Consider the following 20,949-nt stretch of genomic DNA (forward strand, 5'->3'; position numbering starts at 1 on the left):
ATTAATTTACTAACCAGAAAAACTCATTAAACTGTTATTTTTTTTATTATGAGCTGATGTCAGACATCTGTTATATTTAACATCTATTTTTCAAACTGACCTCCTTTTCCTTGTTGAGGTCAGCCGGGGGGTAAAATCTATTAATACCACCAGCTGGTATGCTGAAAACCAGAACGAGGACGAGACACTACGCAGAAGGCTGTTTCTTGTGAAATGGCCTGCAGAGCTAACACTGAGCTTAAACCCCAAAGCTTTAAATTAACTGTTGTCTCTGAACAGATACACCACCTTGAGGAGGATGAATCTACTTTACATGTGAAAGACTCTGAACCTGACGCAATCCCTGATGGTACTCTGCAGGTAGAAGGAGAGTTTTTTTATGTCAACCGTCAACGACTGGCCCTGCAGAGTCCCTACTTCAGGGCTCTGTTTTTTGGCTGTGGCATTGAGAGCACCAAAAGGAGAGTTGAGATCAAAGGTGTGGCTGTGAAGCATTTCAGGGTTTTGATGGAGTACAGCAGGACATCCAACCTGGCTCTCGACAGAGAAAATGTTCTGGGGATCCTTGAGACTGCAGACTTTCTACAACTGGAGCGAGCCAGGCTGCTGTGCTGCAAGTTCCTAGAGCGTGAGCTGCACCTAAGTAACTGTCTGGGAATGATGGCCTACGCCTGGCAGCTGGGCTGCACTCAGCTCTACAAGGCAGCCAGACAGGTGGTGCTCTCACACTTCCCTGCTATTGTTGCCGAAGAGGACTTCCTGTCCCTGTCTAAGGAGACCATAGCAGACCTTCTTGCCAGTGATGACCTGGCCATCCATAAAGATGATCAGGCCCTGGAGGCCACCCTGCGCTGGGCGTCATTTGACCCAAAACGAGAAGAACATTTTCTGGAGCTCACTGAGCTGGTGAGGCCTGAGTCGCTCTCTCTACCGTTTATCACTGAACTTTTGACCAGGATGAAAAGCTCTGACCCCAGAGCCAAGCTCATCTGCATGCTGAATGAACATTTCCCGGCAGCTTGGTCCATGGGCAGGTCGATGAGGAGGACCAGAGCCAGAGAGACCCTCTTTGTCCTGGGCGGACCTCACGATCAGGAGCAACAGGCACTTTACCAGTTTCACCCTCCGAGTGGTCGATGGCAGAGCTGTGCACCTCTGCAGAGGAAGAACCTCACACAGTACTCGGTAGCCGCAGTAGGTAATGGTTGAATAATGAGAGTGATGATGTTCATGGTGATGAAGAGGAGGAACAGGGTGAAGCTGATGATGAGTCAGGGTCTGCATGTGTATTTATTCTTTATTTGAAGATGTATATTTAAAGGTACAGTGTGCAGGATTTAGGAGGATCTTTTGATTGAATACAATATTTATAATGTTTTTGTTCGTGTGTAATCACCTGAAACTAAGAATCTTTGTATTTAATTATCTTAAAATGAGCCTTTTAAATCTGGTCCTCTTCCATTCGGTTCTCCATGCTGCACCACCATGTTTCTACAGTAGCCCAGAACGGACAAACCAAACACCGACTTTAGAGAGGGACTTTCACATTTTTAGCAGCCGCTGTAGGGGCACGTGAGGTGAGGGGTAATTCTTTGGCTGCAATCTGCAACCTCACCACTAAATGCCTCTAAACGGCCATTTAAATGCCATTTAACACAACATACATATATAGGACATTTGAATAGTCATGCAATTCTGAACATTACGTTGTCTTTCGAAAAAGAAGCATCCAAGATGATCTTTTGGCAAAAGGTTAAGAAGGCTGTTTGTGCCACTACACGTGGGTCGCTACCCAGCTTGTTTTCAACGTGCATCATCAAAATTTATCATGAAATAGGTTTTAATCTTTGCCCAGAAGAGCACTTTGGATTTTTCTTTTTTGAACTTTTTAACATTTTGTTCAAGCACTCCAGCTTTTTTCTTTCTGAAGTTGACGTCTTTATTTTCTAATTCTCTCTTCACGTAGGAGACAGTGTGGTTGTCACAGGCGGCTACTTCCGGGATGTGCTGTGGTTCAGTGTGGACTGGGTCAGGATATATGAATGTGGGAACCAGCGCTGGGTGGATGGGCCAGCCCTGCAGAAGTCCAGGCACAGCCACTGCTCCATAGGGCTGGACTCGGTGCTGTATGTCCTGGGGGGCAGCATGGATGAAGGACTCGTAGCTGATGTGGAAAGGCTGGTCCTGGGGTCAGAGGAGGGTTGGGAGGAGGTGAGCTCCATGGATACGGCTGTGGAGAGGGCAGCAACTGCTGCTCTGGGGTCATGTATCTACGTGGCGTGTGGCCTGGATGAAAACGGGGAGGCGTACGGTGGAATTCAGAGGTATATGACGAAGGAGGATCAGTGGGATGTGATCTCCTATTCTCCATTCCCACGGTGAGTAAATATTCACCCTTCTCTCTTTGATTCCCGACATTTTCAAACTGATATTTCAGCTGTATTTGATTGTATTTCTCAGATATGACCTGGTTGCCACAGAGCTCAACGGTGCCCTCTACCTGTTTGGGGGCCAAGCTTTGCGTTTTGACGTGGAGACAGATGAGTGGACCGCGCTGCAGGAAGATTGTCTGGACGGGAAGTTCTTCTCCGGCTGCACAACAGTCAGCAGCCAGATATACCTGGTTGGTGAGAGGAAGAGTAACAAAGCATTCCCAAACATGATCCTGATGGACCCTTATATAGACACTTGCATTGAGGTGGATGATGCCATAGCCTGCCCCGTGCCCCTCAGAGGCTGTGTCACCATGAAAACTGTCACGTGATGGTATGTGATGCGCATGAATGAAAATACATTAATCCAGTCTTCATCACACTGCTTGGAGTTGTGTATAAGTGTATACTGAAAGTGTCGTTCTTGCTTTAAACACTGCTACACTGTATTTTATATATTAATAAAGCACTCCTTGGCCAATGACCTGGGTATATTACACCACAGTCCTCTTAGTTATAGATCAATCAGCACTGCACTACACAGCCAGCATACTAACACTGAGATTAGGAAACAACCTTTTAAATTGTACAGAAATTTGCAAGGCTGGATATACTGATCCCTTTTAATCAGTTTAAAGGAAAAGTTTCCCCAAAAATTCAAATTCAGTCATCTACTCACCCACATGTAGGTGCTAAGTAGGGTGAAGTTTCGTTGTCCACAAAACATTGCTGGGGCGTCACAGGAAAACAGTGTTGCAGTGTTCTCCTAAACAACTGAAGTAGATGGGGACTTGTTTTAAAATATAGAAAAACAACCAAAAACAAACATAAGATAGCTTCGGGATACTTTGATTATGATGGACAAGCTGTATGGAGCCATTTTTATGTTTTTTTGTGTTGTTTTTGTCACCTACTTCAGTTGTTAAGGAGAATGCTGGAACACTGTTTGTGGACAATGACAATTTGTGGTGTGGTTTGTTTATATTGATATGTACGATAGATACTTTCACTGTCCTACAGACACAGAGCACCCATGGAAAATAGAGTAACTGCTTTCATTAGGTCACCCTGTATAAATGATGAATGAATGAATGAATGATGAAAAAGAATTTTTTTTTTGTGTAAGAAGTCATGATTTGTATGAAAAAATGAAAAGCTGTGTGTCATAAGAAAAATCTCAAATCAACACTAACTCAAGACAAGTCTCTGTTTGAAATGAGACACCAGTGGTAATTTATTCAGTAGAAGTCTTTTATTAAAACCTTTCAACTGGGCACACAAATCCACAAAACCTTCATGTTTTTCCATCTGTTTTTAATTTAAAAAAGAAGCAGTATTCTAGTGGGGGTCGTGGGAGTGTTATTCTGTGGATCAGCCCTTTTAGTCCTCTATAACTTGAATCCCACTGTGTGCTGTGGGCCCCAGTGCTATTTCCTGTTCAGAGTCAGACACAATCCTGCTTCTACTCCTATCACACTTGTTCTTATATAAAATCTTGTGTATGTAGACACAGGAACCGCTCATCTTAAAAAGGTGCAATATGTGAGAACTGGCCACCTGCTGAATTCATACTCTTAACAGATACTGGCAGCATATCACCGGAGTAACTGCTAAGTGCTGTTAGCTGTAACATGTTTATACATCCATGACTGCAGCTGCGGTTAGCTTGTAAGCTCAGTTAGCCGTGCATCTAGGTCGACTACCAGGGGAGTGATGGTGTTTACCACGCTAGCACAGGAGCTTTGGACAGCTGGGAGAAAGGGGTTTTCAGGCCTGGGGCTAGCTGGTTAGCATGCTAACTTCAGTAGATATGTCTGCAACACCATACATAGTTGTTGTTTTTTTTTTTTTATACATTTTACACCTTTAAAGAGTTACTAAACTGTGAAAATGTAGGTAATGACTAAGTTTACTGGAGTTTTTCACTGTGTTTAAATACATACAATCAAGTCATATCAAAATATTTCAGCAACTTTTAAATCTTTACATTTCAGTAAGACTTTAGTTCATCTGGGCCGAAAAGCATTTGACCCTTTCAGACAACTACTCCACTATGTAAAGTACCTCATATTTCACTAATGCCCATCTGTGTGCTTACTTCTCATGGCTTACCTCCGCACCACCAGAACATCAGAACCAGTCACAGTAAGACCTGGCCTCAGCAATCCTACTCACACACAGCTTAATATTGAGTGCTCGTCACAGAATAATGTAAAAAAAGAAACAGCAGCCAAGGCACAAAACTAAAGTTCAGTAGAGCAAACCTTAAACAAAACCTCGTTGAGAAATCATGCTGCCGGTCACAATGATATTCAGAGTAGAAACACACACACGCGCACACACACACACACACACACGGTTTAGGTCCGTAGGTCTAGGAGCAGTACATTTCTTTGTAAAGGCATCATTCTATCAGAGATGGGGTGTTTGGATTCTCTACATGGACATGACATGTTCTTCTTTGTGCACCAGGGGGCGCCACATCTTTTCTAAAGAGTGAACTCAAACATAACGGACAAAATCAAACCCTATCGCAGAAAAAATATAACGTTATCATCCATAAGGGACCTCTGCAATGGCCTTTCATATTCTGCCACAGATTAAAACAACATAAAAATGACCTGTTGAGTTCATTAAAAGTAGATATATAAAGTGGTTTATCAACATATTTTACTCTATTCAATGTTTTTTATAGACTATGTACAGTGAACCATACCGTGGATACAAAGCTGTGGGAGCGAATTACTTTTAAATTCTAGCTTTAGATTGCTCTGTTTTAATCCTATTAAACCACAGTTTGATTTTGTATAAAATAACATTTAGTTTATCTTGTTGACCAAAGAAAGGATAAATGCATTATAGCACAGTCCAGGTATGTGATCCTTATGTATTTACAAGCAATGTATTATAGTACAATGAAAAGTATTAATATAAAATCTGTAAAACAACACGTGTGATTTGTTCCTCAGCCTCCTTGTTGTGCCTCCTTGTTATGCATTTACAGTATGCAGGTATGGGTGACAGTATCGATGGCATCTCATACTGAGTGTGCATATTTACAATCATCTGTGCTTCTTCGCCCTTTTTCATCAAGATAAACAGGATGCAGACTTACCCTGACCTTAAATCATCAATGGACCATGTTGGATGTACACAAGCCATATACATTATACGTCAGAAATTAGTTAATCTCCAACAGGCGGGATGGGAAGTAATTTTTTTTCCAGTGCGGTTTAGTGGATGTGGAAGGAGGCCGCTCAACTATCTGGCTTTGGGCAGTCTGCTGTTTATATTCCTTTGGTTGGTCAGGTTGTTAAGGACACAGTTGTTAGCCAGCGAGGCCAGTTTGGAGTTGATCGCACCCTTTCTCTGCTCCCAGCTGCACTCGTCCCCTTCTTCCTCAGGCTCCTCCTCTTCATCTTCCACCTCACTCTCCACGTCGCTGCGTTCATCACGCTCCACCTGGGAAGAAGAAAACAAAGTTTTACAAGTTCTTGGTGCAGACGTGACTCCTGTCCATTTTTCATTTACACTCTTCTCACCTTGCCCATGAACACAAACTTGTAGACCATGCGCAGGATGAGGTAAGCCCAGAAGATGTGCAGAGCTTGCAGCACCAGCAGCAGCGTATTGAAGAAGACATAACCCCAGAAGGGCTTGAAGAATTCTCGAGACACCAGCAGGGTTGAATAGAGCACTCTGTGGAAGCAAACACAGTGAGACCGAGTCAGTTTTTGTATCGTTCCAGCACCAAATCTTCGTCTTCTGGCAGAATCAAGGGACTATAAGCCTGCTGTGATGTCAGGTTGGTGGGGGAAAGAGAGAAACCTTAGTACACGCAACACCTGTATGATGCAAAATTGAAGTTTGAGTGGAAGCTGACGAGGACACAGACCTGCAAACCAAATATCCGCAGCATAATATCGCCAAAGTTTGAGGTTTTGTGTAATGGACCATAGCCACATGGCAGCCACTTTCCTCTGGCATCACGCTCAAGTTGTATAAACATGGGGAATCTGACAAATCATTATCACTTCACTTCCTGGTTGATAAGCTGAGAACCGAAAAGATGATGGATAGTGAAACTCTGGAGGGACATCAGACCCTTCATCAAAGGTTAACAACATATTTGATAACCCATTAGCTAATGTTAGCATGCAACCACTACCTAGCTAACATTACCGTTTGATAACATACCGTGTGCTTCACTTCCAGTCATAAATATGAGCGTCCAAGACATGCATGGATATTTAAGAATGAACGTAGACCTTTCTTATATCATTTAACACTATGAAACTGTGACATGGTTGAATGCTAATGTTAGCTGTTGTCTAGTCGAAGCTAATGGGTTATCAAATATCTTGTTTTACGTTTGAAAAAATGGCCCCAAGTCCCAACAGATTTTCACTCTCCATGGTCTGACCATGATGTCAGAGGAAAGTGGCTGTTGTGTGAATATGATCTAAGTCATTCGTTTGTTTCTGCGAAATGTCAACATGTGGTAATAAAATTTCAATTCCAAACTGGGAGAAAAACATGACGTGTTACCTGCCAGGAAACACCACCAGCCTCGTCACCAGGAAGATCAGAGCGAAGACGACAAACAGCGAGTCACACGTCTTATACCAGCCAGCGTAGTGAAGCATCTTGGCAGACTTTCAGAAGAAAAAGTACCTGTTAGTTATTAATAATCATAAAAAATAGTGACCAAACACCCGTACAGCTTGTATCTATGACTCATCTCTACATACAATCCTCAGCTTTATACTGATACAGTCTCTAGATTTATAGTGAATGGCCAAAAAGAGGTATAGTGCTTCAAACTGACTGCAGGAAAGTCTCCCTAACTCTCACCACCCTACCCTCACATTATGCTGCACATTCACTTAATTCGTCCAATTTTTAATTAAAGAAAGCCCTTCAATTTTCAATACTTCAAACGCTGTCTCCAGTCATGATTTAAGTAGAAATCCTCGAAACAGTGTTGAAAATTAAAAGGAAATGAAAAACTTCTGTTCCAAAATGGATCTCTGTCATCTAAATGACCTGTTCAGGCAATAAAGTTCAGCATAGACTTTCACGGGCCAAAATCCAATTAGAGTTACAACAATTAATTGAACTGTAAAATTAATCTGCAACTATTTTGATAATTGATAAATTGGAATATTTTTTTAAAGAAAAAAAAGTCATAATTCTCTGATTCTAGCTTCTTAAACGTGAATATTTTCTGGTTTCTTCACTCCTCTGTGACAGTACACTGAATGTCTTTGGGTTGGGGCACAATAATCAACATTTTTCATCGTTTCCTGATTTTATAGACCAAGCAACTAATCGATTAATCGAGAAAATAATTGACCGGCAATTGTAAACAATCGTTAGTTGCAGCCCTACAAAGCCCTAATAAATAATAATCTGTAATTATTGAATAAAACAGAGTATTGAGTATTGAGTAAATACTTCCCCTACTCAGAAACCCACACCTGGCTGTACTGTACTGGCTGTCTGACCGTGTCACCTGCATCATTGTCCCTTAAAGTGCCAGACGACACCCAGTCAAGCCTGAGTTCACGTGACTCGCTCTACATACTGCCTCATCTCTGAGGCAACAGCCAGTCTTGATTTTCAGATGTTATCGGTGAAATGTGACACATGGGAAAATCAATCTCATAAAACCGAGGACAATGGGCCCATTGTCTCGCTGAAGAAGTTGCAGGTTATCATTTTACAGCCACAAAGGGTATTTTTTTAATTGTACCGTTACCCATAATGCTTCTCTGTGGACAGCTCAGTTCATGCCAGATGCAGGGTCACAACGTGTTCAAAACAGGAAAACTTCCGCAGAGACAAACAAACAATGGCTGTACTCAAGTCAAGTTCCCTGTGACCTTTGTGCAATATTTTTGGCATTTCAAAGCACCTAATTCAACTTTCGATGCATTTGATTGACACATTTTGCATTTCCTCCTTCCCTTTTCTCTAACTACATCGTAGATCTTCAGATCTGTGAGATTTTCCTCTTCATTGTGAAAGCCGGCTGGTTTACCTCCAGAAGGACGTCGGAGGAGTCGTGCAGCAGCATTACCAGAGTGCCAACCCTCACAAAGTTGGCGCAGTAGGAGAAACCGATCAGGAATATGGTTGCGATGTGATGAATCACCTGCTCCTTGAAATCCTGGAACACACACGCAGACCACACAGTATGAAGAAGCAAAACCGAGACTTCAGCAGCTCTCCGTCTGTGGTCTGGTTCATCACTTGTATTAAAGTGGTGGGACGGCAGATTTACATGATGTCTTGAGCGATTTGTTGTTGAAGCTTAAATGTCTTTGATCAGCAGCTCGGAGCTTCTGGTAAATCGCACAAAACCACCTAAACAGACATAATTTAGGAAATTGCCTAAGAAAGCTGCAGCAATCATCTCAAATACTTTCCTTAAAAGACATGAACATGAAAAATAGATGAACTACGGTGATTTTCTGTAATTTCTGTATATAAAGCTGCCTGGCAATACAGCAAAATCTAAGGAGTCTGAAGAGTTTAGAGCACAGTCTAGACAGGTCTGGAGTCAATCAATTTCCTTCTACTTTGTTTATTTAAGTCAAAATGACGCTAGCCAATGTCCTTCTCACTGACTTAATATTTTACATCCTGCAACACTCCATTTCAAAAAGAGAGCGAAAGTACACAAAGTTATGATGTAACAGCAGATAATCCAGAGCATAATCCGTATTAACTTTAATCTAGCGAGAGAAAAACAACATTTGTATCGGACTGACGCTCACACTCACTTTTCGCTTGATGTCCACGGAGACGCACAGAAGCAGCGACACATAGAAGCCCATTTCTAAGATGTAATACCAGTGATGAGCCTCGGCCACCGGCTGCAGAATGAGAGAAACACTGAGTCAGTTTTTTCATCCAGTTGTCTGTGGCTGCATCAGAAACATTTCCATCATCCTGCTTATCTGTGTAGCATCGGGTAAAACGTAGTGTACATGCATGCTAATGCTAAAAGAGAAGAAGGAACTGATATTGCACAGTGACGTTATTTCCTCCTGCATCCAGTGATTTGTGGTGTTTGGGGGGTAATGGGACCCCCAAAAGTGCCTTTTTTCCCTTAAAGGAGACATATTATGCTCATTTTCAAGTTCATAATCTTATTTGGGTTACTACTAGAGGAGGTTTACATGCTTTAATGCTCAAAAATTCCCCCTTTGTCTGAAACGCTCTGTTTTAGCTCATGTCTCTTTAAGGCCCTCCCTCCCGAATAGCCAGCCTCCTCTGATTGGTCAGCTCGCACATGCCTGAGCCAGCACCGCTAACAATAACATAGCAACTGTGCTAAATCAGTTCTTATGTGACAAAGGTTATGTGTAAGGTGTCAATTACGCAAATGTGTGACATGGCGACGTCGTGTGATGTCACAAAGTTACGCAATTAAAGGCGAGGCTACTGACGAGGCGTTTCGGGAGCAGTGTTTTCTGTGGGAGAGAGGAGCTTTTGTTCATGTGGACCTTGATCTTTTTAACTTTCAAGATCTTTTACAAGCAAAACAAACTTTATAAAACATTGAAGGAAAAGAAAGAAATGAAAAAAGCATAAAACGTCTCCTTTCAAACTACACAGGATTCATCCCGACTGAGCATTTACAACTTCACTCTGGTTCTGTGTGTGAGAAAGCTGCACTTCAGTGTGTCTAAAGAGGAAGTGTATTTGATCAAAGAAAGTGGTAGTGTGCTATCTCAACACCTCTCACAGAACACACAGCATTCGAAGTGTGCAGCGCTGCAGCGGCAGGAAGACACACACACCCTCTCTCTCTATCAGAGGCCACAAGACCTCATAAAAGGAGAGAAGGTCAGCGGCAGTGATGCCTGCAGGAGCTGCAATCAGTCAAACAGCAGATACGGGGAGCTTTGCATTTTTTCTAGTGTTTTCTGTTCGGGGACATGACCCCATGAGGAAGGGGCTGTCCCCCCCGGAGGAATGCCGACCTGCAGGCACAACTAACTGTTATCGACGCAGCACTGATATTCACTTTTCAAACTCAGGCTGAAAAAAAGAACCTGGAAACACAAAAGCATTCAGGCCGACTGTTAGAAAGGAAGTGAAGGAATGCAGATGAAAGTTGGTGGGTGGAGTGTACGGACCAAAATGTGTCAGAAAGTGTTCTGTGGAGAAAACTTTGAACACAGCCTTTGTTTTGTTGGGTCCCTCCCAGCCATTGTTTTTCCTTCTCACTTTTCTTTTAAGTGTGCAAGTGTACGTACTAGTTGCGTAAGAGACAAGGTTGAATTTTGTGGTATTAAAGCTGTGTGTAGAGAATCTATTGTTCTCACAACTAATAAATCTGTCATTTACTTTTCGAGTGCATAAATGGTCGGAAAAAAAGTGAAAAATGGCCACTGCAAGTTCAAAGTGATACTTTCAAATGTCTTTTGTCCCACTGACAGTTGAAAACCAAAGAAATTCAGCTTAAAATGACATAAAATGAAAAGAAAGCACAAAGAAAATGAGCAAAACCTCACATTTGAGAAGCTTGAAAAAAAGCTTGATAAATTATTTGATTATCAAAACTGTTGATTAGTTTTCAGTTGAAAAAATAGTCAGTTAGTCTACTAATTGTTTCAGTGTAGTGATCTGATGATGATGATGAGCATTTCTGATATGGGAACAAAAACACACAATGTTACCTATTAAATCAGGCTTGACTGTTTCTTGAAATACTGTCAGACAGTTTTTATTAACAACATCAACACTATAACTGAAAAATCATGCTATGTTCTGCTCACCTGTTTGGGATAACCCCTCCAACACTCTCTGTGATCCCAGAACCACGGAGCCTGGAAGATCAAACCAAACCATACAAAATCATGATACTTTTTTTTAAACACGTTATATTTGTATTAAAGGAGTGCTTCCTTTTTTCAAAAGAAAAGAAAGTGACTAACAGACTTACGTTAATTAAAGAGCCGAGCCCTGCAGTGAACGCTACGAGGTAGAAGACAAAACGCCAGCTGCACAGATAAAAAATAAACACCATCGTTTGTTAGAGGCTGATTCAAACTATTGAATTAGTTTTCATCAGGAACAAATTGGAGAAATGTCCCAGTGGCATATTGGACAGCAGCACGGTGTATTCACATGAATATATTTCAACTTGCCAAATTATTCTGGTGTCGGTCCCTTTTAGAAAGAAAATCTAGGTCTTAATAAAAACAAACATGGCTCAGACTTTTTTAAATAAGGCATTTTATACCAGAATATGAGACTCTGCGTAAAATAAAACAAGAAATGCACGTCGAACTAAGCATCAGCTAAGCATCAACCACGCAACATCACGTAACACGACATCAGTCAACTCGCTGCTGATCAGCTGACAGTTTGAAACATCCATTTATCATTTCAAACGACTAGACAGAGAAAATCTACACTGCCTCACTTCGAGTGTTGAGGTGCTGTTGACGGACAGACACAGCAGTGTTCGAGAAAATGAAAACTCACGAGGCCTCGCAGAACTTTTTGGTGTTGCTGGGTCGGTCCTGGTTCCTTCGGTGTCTGAACCAGGTCTGGATCTTTCTCTGTGAGAGTCCGCACTGCTTCGACAAGCTGACCACCTCACTCTGAATACACAAACACAGACAGGTGATCACATACACAGTATGGGAGCACACATATAGGGTTGGACTTTGCTTGAGACACTGAACATGTTTGATTCCCCGAGATGAAATATTACACATGTGAAAGAACCAGAACCGTGCCGATCTCCCAAACAGCTGTGTAACTATTTCATTACAAGAATTTTTGTTGATTATTTGCTCTTTCTTAAAAGGATCATAATGAGCCTCTGCACCCACTTAAGACAGAGTGAGCGCTAACACTTTTAGCTTAGCGGCTACAGTGAAGATTTTTGAAGTGTGTAAATGTGTGTAACATCCTTACACATCCATTTGGGATCTCAGGGCTTCCAGAGACTTGGATTACGTCGGACAAGCTATGTAGAGCTATTTCTGTTTTATTTTCTGCTGCTGTTAGTCCAGGCCTCATTGGAACAAGTCAGTACACACAGGTAAGATGAAAGTACATGCACATGAACATACAGACACACAACGTAGAACAGTTCCCACGGAGCAGTGCGTTTTCATTTAATGTGCCAAGTCATGTTATGACATATCAGACAGGTGCAGAGCACAACTCGTCTGCACAGGAACATCTGTGTCGCAATGCCAAACGAAACCACGAGCAGGGTGAAGAATCTCCATGTGAACCTGCATGTCTCTGTAACTCGCCTACACCTGTACACCTGAGTACAACACATTCTGTGCACACTTGTAATCGCACAGTAGCTACATGGTTGTTAAGCTATTTTTGATGCACAAGCTCAAAATAGTGATACTGATAATGATAACTGACTAGGACAGACCGCATGAGGAAGGTGGAGCTGTTTAAAGAAGGAAACATTTTCTCACATTTCTTTTTCTCACACCTAAAACAACACATTTACATTTCCTGTATTGTGATGAAGCATTGTAGCTTTGTAACACATCAACCACTAAGATTCAATGTGACTCATGAAGTAGGTGAAGTCTGGAGACTTCCTTCTTTTCATCAGTTCCTTGTTCCGAGACAACTTATCCAAATAAATCTGGCAAACAATCACGCTCTTCAGCCAAGATGCAACTGCACTCACAACACACTAACTGAGACTGTGCTGGTTCTACTACACAAGCCTCGACGAGCTTGCATTAGCCAGTCACGCATTTTCCTTCATTGCACCTGACTATTACAGACACACTAGGCACTATGAGATGGCGGTTCATGGTGAGAACTCCCATGAAGCTTTGCATCTGCTCTGCGGGGTTATCTCTGTGGAGACATGCACTAGCTTGACATGAAAAACCACTTTCAGACACAGTTCTGTCTCCTCCCACTGTAACCAGGGGTGTAGGTTTGGTATCAGAAGAGTGGGGGACATAGTGACACCAAGGATCAAGAAAAGTACGTTTATATTAATCAAGCAAATTGTACATTATCATAAAACTGGTTATCCTGATTTTAATAATGATGGAAATTGTTTTATTTTTCTTTAATGTTGCCAGAATTTGTTTTTGCCCATGTCTGTTTTTTGATTGGTTGGTTGGTTTGTCAGCAGGATTAAACAAAAACTACTGAACATATTTCCATGAAACTCGGATGGAGGATGGGTCTCGACCCAGAATGGACCACATTATCTTTTGGGGAGAATCCGGATAAAGGGACAAAACTTTTCGATTTCGTTAACATTGCAAGATAGGGCGCAATGATAAATGGATCTTGATGGAAAGAATCAGGCGTATTTAGCTGGCTGTCTATGAGTGAGTACAATTTGATGCGAATCCAAATTAATGCCCAGATCAAGCAGATTTAATATGTTTTATTCGATATTGGATTCAAGGGGACTGTCAGGCCTTGGCAGAGGTATGCTTAGCATCTGTCCAGGGACTACAGACGAATATAGCCAACAAGATAAGGGCTGACTGTATGTAGCCTGTGAAGTGAAACTCAGGGCACAAAAAGTCCACAGAGCGCTCCCTGCAGCTCGTAAAGCTTTTTGCCGTGAGTGCAGAGCAATAACTGAAAGCTATCCAGATGAAAGCTATCCAGTTCAGAGATTTTAGTGAGTAAACCAAGATGTAAAAATAGTGGGAACTTAAATAGAATAAAAAAAAGAAAAAAAAGAGCAGAAGATGAATACTAACTTGAGATGGTTGCCGACTGTTCTGTTTGTAGAAGGTCTCCAGCTTTAGGATGGACGCGGCTCGAATCTGAACCTGGTCCTTCACACCTAAATATTTGCTTAATGGGACGGCGATGAGCCTGAAACCAGAGAACGGGAGAGAAAAAAGGTCTTAATAGCACAACAGACTGGATTATAATTCTAGAGGGATTAATATGAGAAGGCATCAACAGATGTCCAGTGTGATCCTACAGCAGTACAGTACAGAGCGACGGCAACAAGATCGCTCATTATGCTGCTCCTGACAGCCTGCAGAGCCGCTCCCGTGGGCGTATTGTGACATTTGGCGAGACCGACTTTGTCATTAGCTGATAGGGCTTCAAGAGACACTTGATCTGCACGTGTGTGTCTGTGTCTGTGTGTCACAGAGAGACAAAGAAGAATAACAACAATGTGATAAGCACCGGAGAGATGTTCTGATACATATATGCGTGTGTGTGTGTTTGAGTGTGTGTGTGTACACGTGCATAATCACATGTGTGTAACTCTAGATCAGAGATAATCATGCTGAAGTGGGCAGGGGGGGAGAGATCAGAGAGAATGAGAAGGTCAGGACAGCTTTACACTGAGACAAGCATCGTCTCTGGTTACAAGAGACACACACACACACACACACACACACACACACACACACACACACACTAACCTCAGTACAGAAAACAGCTGCGGCCCGGGATGATCAAATGAAGACACACCTTTTATAACCTTCCAGCTGACTGACAGCTCCTCAGACATAAACAACTTCACTGTCCTTCATTCACACACAGGTGCCTGATGCATTCACCATATGCTACCACTCACTGGCTCGTCCTCTGCTACCAGCACATCTAACGTTGCTATTCTGCTAACAGATACCTGATGAATGATACTAATCATACATGTCAAGCAAGCTCTTGCAGTCTCTCAACTTTCAGCCAGGTAATACAGTAGCTGATAAGGGAATGCACACAAACACAAGCTCTTATCTTGTCATACATCTCACGGCTTGGCAGGTCAACCTCAATTCTCATCCTGCTACCAGCAAAACCAGTTACAGTCTAAGTGCACAGGCATGATGAGAAAGTGGCCCTTACAGCAGCCTTATTGTTCAGCATCAATTTACAGTCACGTACTTCTAGTCTGAGCCTAATTCTGCATTAAAATGTATAAAAACAACTAGACCTTTGTTCTATTTTTCATTGAGTTGTGTACTTAGTTTTATCCCAAATGATCAACAAACCCAGAGAAATCCAGATGTACACTCAAGGTAACGGTGTGTTTCACAAGGATGGCTGTTGCTAGGGAAATCTGTGAATATGGCAAAACTTAACATGAATAAAACTTTAAAACATCACCGTGCCAGACCATCTGGAGGAATAAACACCAAGAGTCACACCGGACCCTGATGTTTACTAACAGGAGGAGAGCTCAAAGATTACGTTTTAATTTTCGGGATTTAAAAATGGATTTTTCTTCACTCCTGTTTATCAACCTGACTGCAGCTGTGGTCCAAGGAGGTGACCTCCATTGTCAGATGGAGAGGGGAAATGTATTCACTACACAACACTTTACAGCATTACAGAGAGGAGAGACGGAAAAGAAGACAGAGAACTGGATTTCCTGGTGAGTGCTAAGTTCAGTCAGAGCTGACCTGAATACAAACACACAGACACACACAGCCCTGTGCGTACCGTTACTTGCTAGCTTACAGTTTATGCACAGTAAAGGAATCTGGCTGTTTGTGGCGAATAAACACTTGCACATGTAACGCAAGTATACACAAGTGATCCCGAGAACATGAACACACCATGAAACAACCATCATTGCTGATGAAAATCTATCTAATGTGCACTGGCGGTCCTAGCTTGCAGGATACCCTGGGCGATCCTCACCTTCAGCGAGCCCCTTCAGGTTGTTTTTACACAGAATTAATTAAACCTCCTTGAGCTGGACAGTGAACCTTCACATTCTCATTCATGTTAAGTAGCCCTGGATATGAGCATCTTAATGGAAGTATTGACTGTAATGGAAGTTTTACTGGAAGTATTCACTGTAATATAAGTTTTACTGGAAGTACATGTATTCACTGTAATGTAAGTGAGTTGTTTTGCCCGACCAACAGTCTAAACCAAGTCAATTTGATTTACTATTATGTAAGCAGCACATTCTACATTTAGGAAACTGGAAGTATCATTTTTTTTTTTTGCATTTCTGCTTGAAAAATGAATTGAAATTCATTTTCCGATACCGATTAATTGCTCTCTGGTGTAAATGCAGCCTTAAATGCAGGTACCTGCTTGTAGAGTTGGCTACAATCCACCTGCTGTTCAAACACATTTTTTCCAGGCATGCCCATTGTCATTATCTCATACTGAAGAAAAGATTCTCTCTCATCATGACAACAGAGATGTTTTGACCCTGTCTCAGAAGTCTCTTGATGCTTCAGCAGGATTCTCATAAAAAGCCCCTCTGGGGATTTACTTTAAAGTTTTTTTTCCCCATCTGAGCTCAGAGTGGTTGGTATCGCTCTACAAGAAGTTGCAGCGGATGTTGAATTCTACTGTACTGAGCACCGTGAATCAGTAGGTATTCACTACAGAAAGTTGAGTCCACTAAGTGCAGTGTGCTTTTGAAGCTACGTCATCTATAAAGAAAGCACCACCCTCCTTGTTGCTATATCACAGTTACCACCCTCCTTTTCCTCCAACATCGACATCACATTCTATAAGGCTGAGCTCAGTCCCTCTGGGAGCAGAGAGGGCTTTTACACAGTCAGCAGCCAGAAACTGTCTACTCATGATGCTTGCCTCCCTCTGCATGTCTGATCTATACCCTCCATCCACAGGGGGCACTAATGAAGGGTAAAGGAGCCATTATCCTGAGCCACACAGGCAGTTTAGACGGTAGAGAACCAGCCTGTCAGCCAACCAGCATGGCCAGCACAAAGTGAAGAGGAAATACTTTATCTGTCGACAGACTCAAAGACTCTGTGGGCTCGATCAGATCATGAGGGTGGTGTTGGTTGATTTTAATGCTGTCCTTTAATTGTCTGGGCCACTCCCTGTGTTTTTACTGTTGTCTTTCATCCACTATAATTGGATAGTGGATGAATTTTTCTTCTTATGTTTTCATTAAAATGTTTCTTTTTATGTTTTCATTGCTGTCTTTAATTGGTCCAGCATCTGCCTTAAACAGTATCAGGATGTATGTGACAACTATGCATTATTTAACGGACTCAATTACACATCACTTAAATGCACAATATATAATTTCTGTGACTTGGGGACTTTCTATCAAAACATTTGCAGATTATTGTGTGTGGACCGCGGGGGAGGGAGGGACACAGCTGCAGAGAGTCCGGTGCAGAGCCAGAGCTTCTGGAGGAATAAACACCCGGAGTCACATTGGTTTCTGCTCTGATCCAGAGCTGTTTACTGACGAGGGGAGATCTCTCTCAGAGCAGCGATCTGTAGAGGTGACCTCCACTGTCGAGCGTTTATGTTCTGTAATGCTGACTGCCAACTGCAGCTGGAGGGGAAATGTACTTTACTTCATGTGCGTTACGTTACAGAGAGGTGAAGGGGGAAAAGATAGAGAACCAGAGTCCCCGGTGAGTGCTGAGTACAGTCAGAGTTGCCCTGAATTCAAACAAACAGACACACACACCCACGATGTGTGCCATTGCTCACTAATTTTAGCTTGAGGCTGGCCGTTTGGGGCGGATAAACGTGAATTGCCCCGCTGTCAGTCTCGTTTCGCTGGAGGTGAACACAGCATTAAAAAACTAACAGTGCTGATGAAACTCTATCTGTCTTGACCCAGGCACAAATGCTCAAGAGGAGGTAATGTTTTAAAGTTTTATTCACCCTCAAGTTCAGTCTCGTTGCAGATTTCCCTCCCTACCAGCGACCTAATGAAACGCACAGTGACTTTCAGTGAACATTAATGGAAACATTTGGGATAGTTTACGTACATAACACAACAAAATAAATTACAAAGGTCTAGTCTCTAGTCTAGTCTCTCTATTTTTAGACATTTTATCCAGAAATATTACATATTATATCTTTAAGCTCACAGCTGGAGGTCCACCATAAATATTGAAAACTTACTGCTCCAGTGAGTCAAACACAGCAGATAAGTAAGAAAAGTAAATCCTGCACCTGTGATTTCATGATCCAGCTGTGATGGAGGCTGGTGTGTCTCACCTCTCAAACACATGTCTAAGGGCTATGAAGGCAAAGGCCAGTGGCAAGGTGTAGATAAGATCCCTGGGTAGAGGAAAGCGGCCCTCGTCCTCCTTCATCTCAATGTCCTTCCAGCGGATACCAGGCGGGAGCCAGAACTCCTCCCGCATCAGCCACTCGTTTAACAGGGCCTCCATCCTGAGGGGAGGAGAAGAGTGTTTCACGTGAGTGTTTGCTGGGCTCGCATGCAGACCTCACCTCTTGAAACATTAATGCCTTATTCATATTTATGCCAAACAGCAGCTGAGACCCTCAAGACGTTAAAGGACACACGGGGGGAGCAAAGCAGCATTTTGCATGTTCACACTTGATCTAAATGAACTACTCCAGAGAGCAACTCAATATCAATGTAATTACTGGTTGATCCGCTGGTTATTTTATTGATTCATTTGATTCATTCATTAAGTGGTGGTCTGTGAAGTATCAGAAAAAAGGAAAAAAATGCTTTCTAAAGCAACATTATGAAAGTTTTTTAACTTAAAATAACAGCTTGAAAATCATGTTGATGGTACAGTGTGTTGTAATAGGGTGAATGGTGTCTCTGTCTCAGCCACTCCGCCCCCATCACGTGTTTCTGCACTATCTAACTTCAGTGAGAGGGTAGAGTCACAGCGTTACACATGATTACCTCAACATACAAGTTTTCAACACATAACATTGTTCTGACGTAATGACTTTTGTTTGTATACAAACAAAAGTCATTACGTCACATTACATTACGTCTGACAAATTGACAATTGGTCACCAAATCACACAAAATGGCAATTTCTGCTTTAAATTTCCCTGAGCCTGAGTTGAGGTCTTCAAATTATTCGTTGTAGTCAACCCAAAGACATTCAATAGAGCTGCAGACCACTGAATTAATTGCCAACAACTTTGATAATTAACTCAGTCAAAATCATGTAGTTACAGCTTCTTAAATGTGAATATTTTCTGGTTTCTTTACTCCAATTTGACTGAGCTGACTGAACGTCTTTAGGAAGTCCACAAAACAATTTGAGGACGTCATTTTGAACTTTGGGGATCACCGATTTTTAACCCTTTTCTGACATTTTTAATACAAAAAAAAAAAGAAGAAGATAAACATTAGTCGCAGTCCTGATACTCAGTTTACGACCTTATGTGACTTTAAAAAAAGGAGCAAATCATCTCATCTGAGAAGCTGAAACAGAGTAAGTTTGTCACATGTGCTTGAAACAACAAATCGATCATAAAAAAGCTGCCTGTTGGATCAATCCAGTAAAGGTTTGAGCTCTCTGCCACACATATCTGTCGGTTTGACCAGCAAACGACAAGATGAAGACACAACAGCTAAATACCACATGATACAGAATGACAGCCAACACAAGCAGCCTTGAAGGGCCTGGATCCAGACATGAGTCTGTGCGTGCACCCCGCACAAAACCTGAACCACGCAGCCTCGATTCTAGAAACTCACACACACACGCACGCACGCACGCACACACACACACACACACACACACACACACACACACACACACACACACACGCATTTATAAACACACACACACACACACATACACACACGCACAGACAAAGACAGACAGACACATTAACACAGGACTCCACCACCTCACAGCTGATCGATCAGTTTAAAAGCTGCTTCCTGCAGCGTCACATTGATCGTCATATTGATCACAGCGGTGCAGCGTGATAGCGTCTGTTACAGCCTCCGTGCAGCCTGATGCCGAGACTGAACACAACAGCCAGCAACAACGACAACAACACACCTTCCCCTACAGACACAACATCAGGCTACCGCTAAAACACGCAGCTTGTTCTTATAAACAACCCTGTGAAGTGCGGCTGCCACAGGAGGGACGGGCAGCACCCCTCTCTCATCCTCCTGTCCCCGAGCAGCCGCTCCGACAGACAGCCTACCTTTACACCTGTAATCTCACACCACTCTGTGTCAAATTCAGCAAACAGACGACAGGAAGCCTCGCTGCTGTTTCCATAACAGAGTATAAAATGCGCCATCGCCGTTACCTGCCCGCGCGCCCGAGGATGAGAAGCGTCCAGCGGCGAATGGATGAGAGAGGAGGAGCGAGTTTGACGCAACCTGCTCCTGCTGAGGGCGGAGAGAGGCACCACCGCCACCATCATCATCATCATCACCATCATCATCATCATCATCATCACCACCGCCACCACCACCATCATCATCATCATCATCTCAATAGGTTTCCTGTCACCCTGCATGCGATAAGTCAGCAAACTGAGACAATCATCATGGTAGCTGCCATTTAATGCAAAACCAAAAGCAAAACAACAACAAAAACAAACTGTTTTTCTTACTTCACTCCCATTTGTTTCAGCACAAATGATGGATGTTCATAAACAAGTGTGAACACTATCTGCATTCATCAAAAGGATATTGAAACAGTCTTTCCTCTGCCTTGTGATTTTTCAGCCTCTTTCAAGGAAACATGTTTCCTACAGGAGCTGATATAGAGATGTTTTCTTAAAAAAAAAAAAAAATCTCACTTTATGCATG

The 20,949-nt window shown here is 42.4% G+C and overlaps 2 protein-coding genes across 3 annotated transcripts; one reads left to right on the top strand and one right to left on the bottom strand.

Annotated features, from left to right (window-relative positions):
* Window positions 1–193: 193 nt before the first annotated feature.
* Window positions 194–3,420, top strand: LOC311258280 (kelch-like protein 23). The gene is made up of 3 exons (XM_084354434.1): window positions 194–1,198; window positions 1,967–2,378; window positions 2,461–3,420. The coding sequence occupies exons 1-3, from the start codon at window positions 214–216 to the stop codon at window positions 2,762–2,764; spliced, it is 1,701 nt and encodes a 566-aa protein (XP_084210560.1). The 5' UTR covers window positions 194–213; the 3' UTR covers window positions 2,765–3,420.
* A 249-nt stretch (window positions 3,421–3,669) lies between these two features.
* On the bottom strand, window positions 3,670–20,526 carry LOC311258743 (ceramide synthase 2-like). Of its 2 annotated transcripts, none has more exons than XM_084355300.1 (11): window positions 20,442–20,526; window positions 18,393–18,569; window positions 14,171–14,288; window positions 11,937–12,055; window positions 11,392–11,449; window positions 11,225–11,275; window positions 9,221–9,313; window positions 8,476–8,604; window positions 6,981–7,087; window positions 5,975–6,131; window positions 3,670–5,894 (listed from the first exon to the last, which is right to left on the bottom strand). In XM_084355300.1, exons 2-11 carry the CDS (start codon window positions 18,566–18,568, stop codon window positions 5,694–5,696), a joined length of 1,209 nt encoding a protein of 402 aa, XP_084211426.1. In that variant the 5' UTR covers window position 18,569; window positions 20,442–20,526; the 3' UTR covers window positions 3,670–5,693. The 2 variants fall into 2 exon arrangements, with proteins under 2 accessions (XP_084211426.1, XP_084211427.1); XM_084355301.1 differs by lacking the exon at window positions 20,442–20,526 and adding an exon at window positions 20,334–20,425.
* Window positions 20,527–20,949: the final 423 nt, after the last annotated feature.

This window comes from Pagrus pagrus, assembly GCF_965226575.1.
Source record: "Pagrus pagrus genome assembly, chromosome: 6".
In the NCBI taxonomy this organism is placed as follows: Eukaryota; Metazoa; Chordata; class Actinopteri; order Spariformes; family Sparidae; genus Pagrus; species Pagrus pagrus.

What these genes read in the sequence shown, in the direction of transcription:
- LOC311258280 (XM_084354434.1), top strand. Translation starts at nt 214, where the DNA reads ATGGCCTGCAGAGCTAACACTGAGCTTAAACCCCAAAGCTTTAAATTA. An exon ending in GTACTCGGTAGCCGCAGTAG is followed by an intron (nt 1,199 to 1,966) that starts GTAATGGTTGAA and finishes CTCTTCACGTAG; the next exon opens with GAGACAGTGTGGTTGTCACA. An exon ending in TCCTATTCTCCATTCCCACG is followed by an intron (nt 2,379 to 2,460) that starts GTGAGTAAATAT and finishes TGTATTTCTCAG; the next exon opens with ATATGACCTGGTTGCCACAG.
- LOC311258743 (XM_084355300.1), bottom strand. Translation starts at nt 18,568, where the DNA reads ATGGAGGCCCTGTTAAACGAGTGGCTGATGCGGGAGGAGTTCTGGCTC. An exon ending in ACAGTCGGCAACCATCTCAA is followed by an intron (nt 12,056 to 14,170) that starts GTTAGTATTCAT and finishes TTGTGTATTCAG; the next exon opens with AGTGAGGTGGTCAGCTTGTC. An exon ending in CCGTGGACATCAAGCGAAAA is followed by an intron (nt 8,605 to 9,220) that starts GTGAGTGTGAGC and finishes TGTGTGTTCCAG; the next exon opens with GATTTCAAGGAGCAGGTGAT.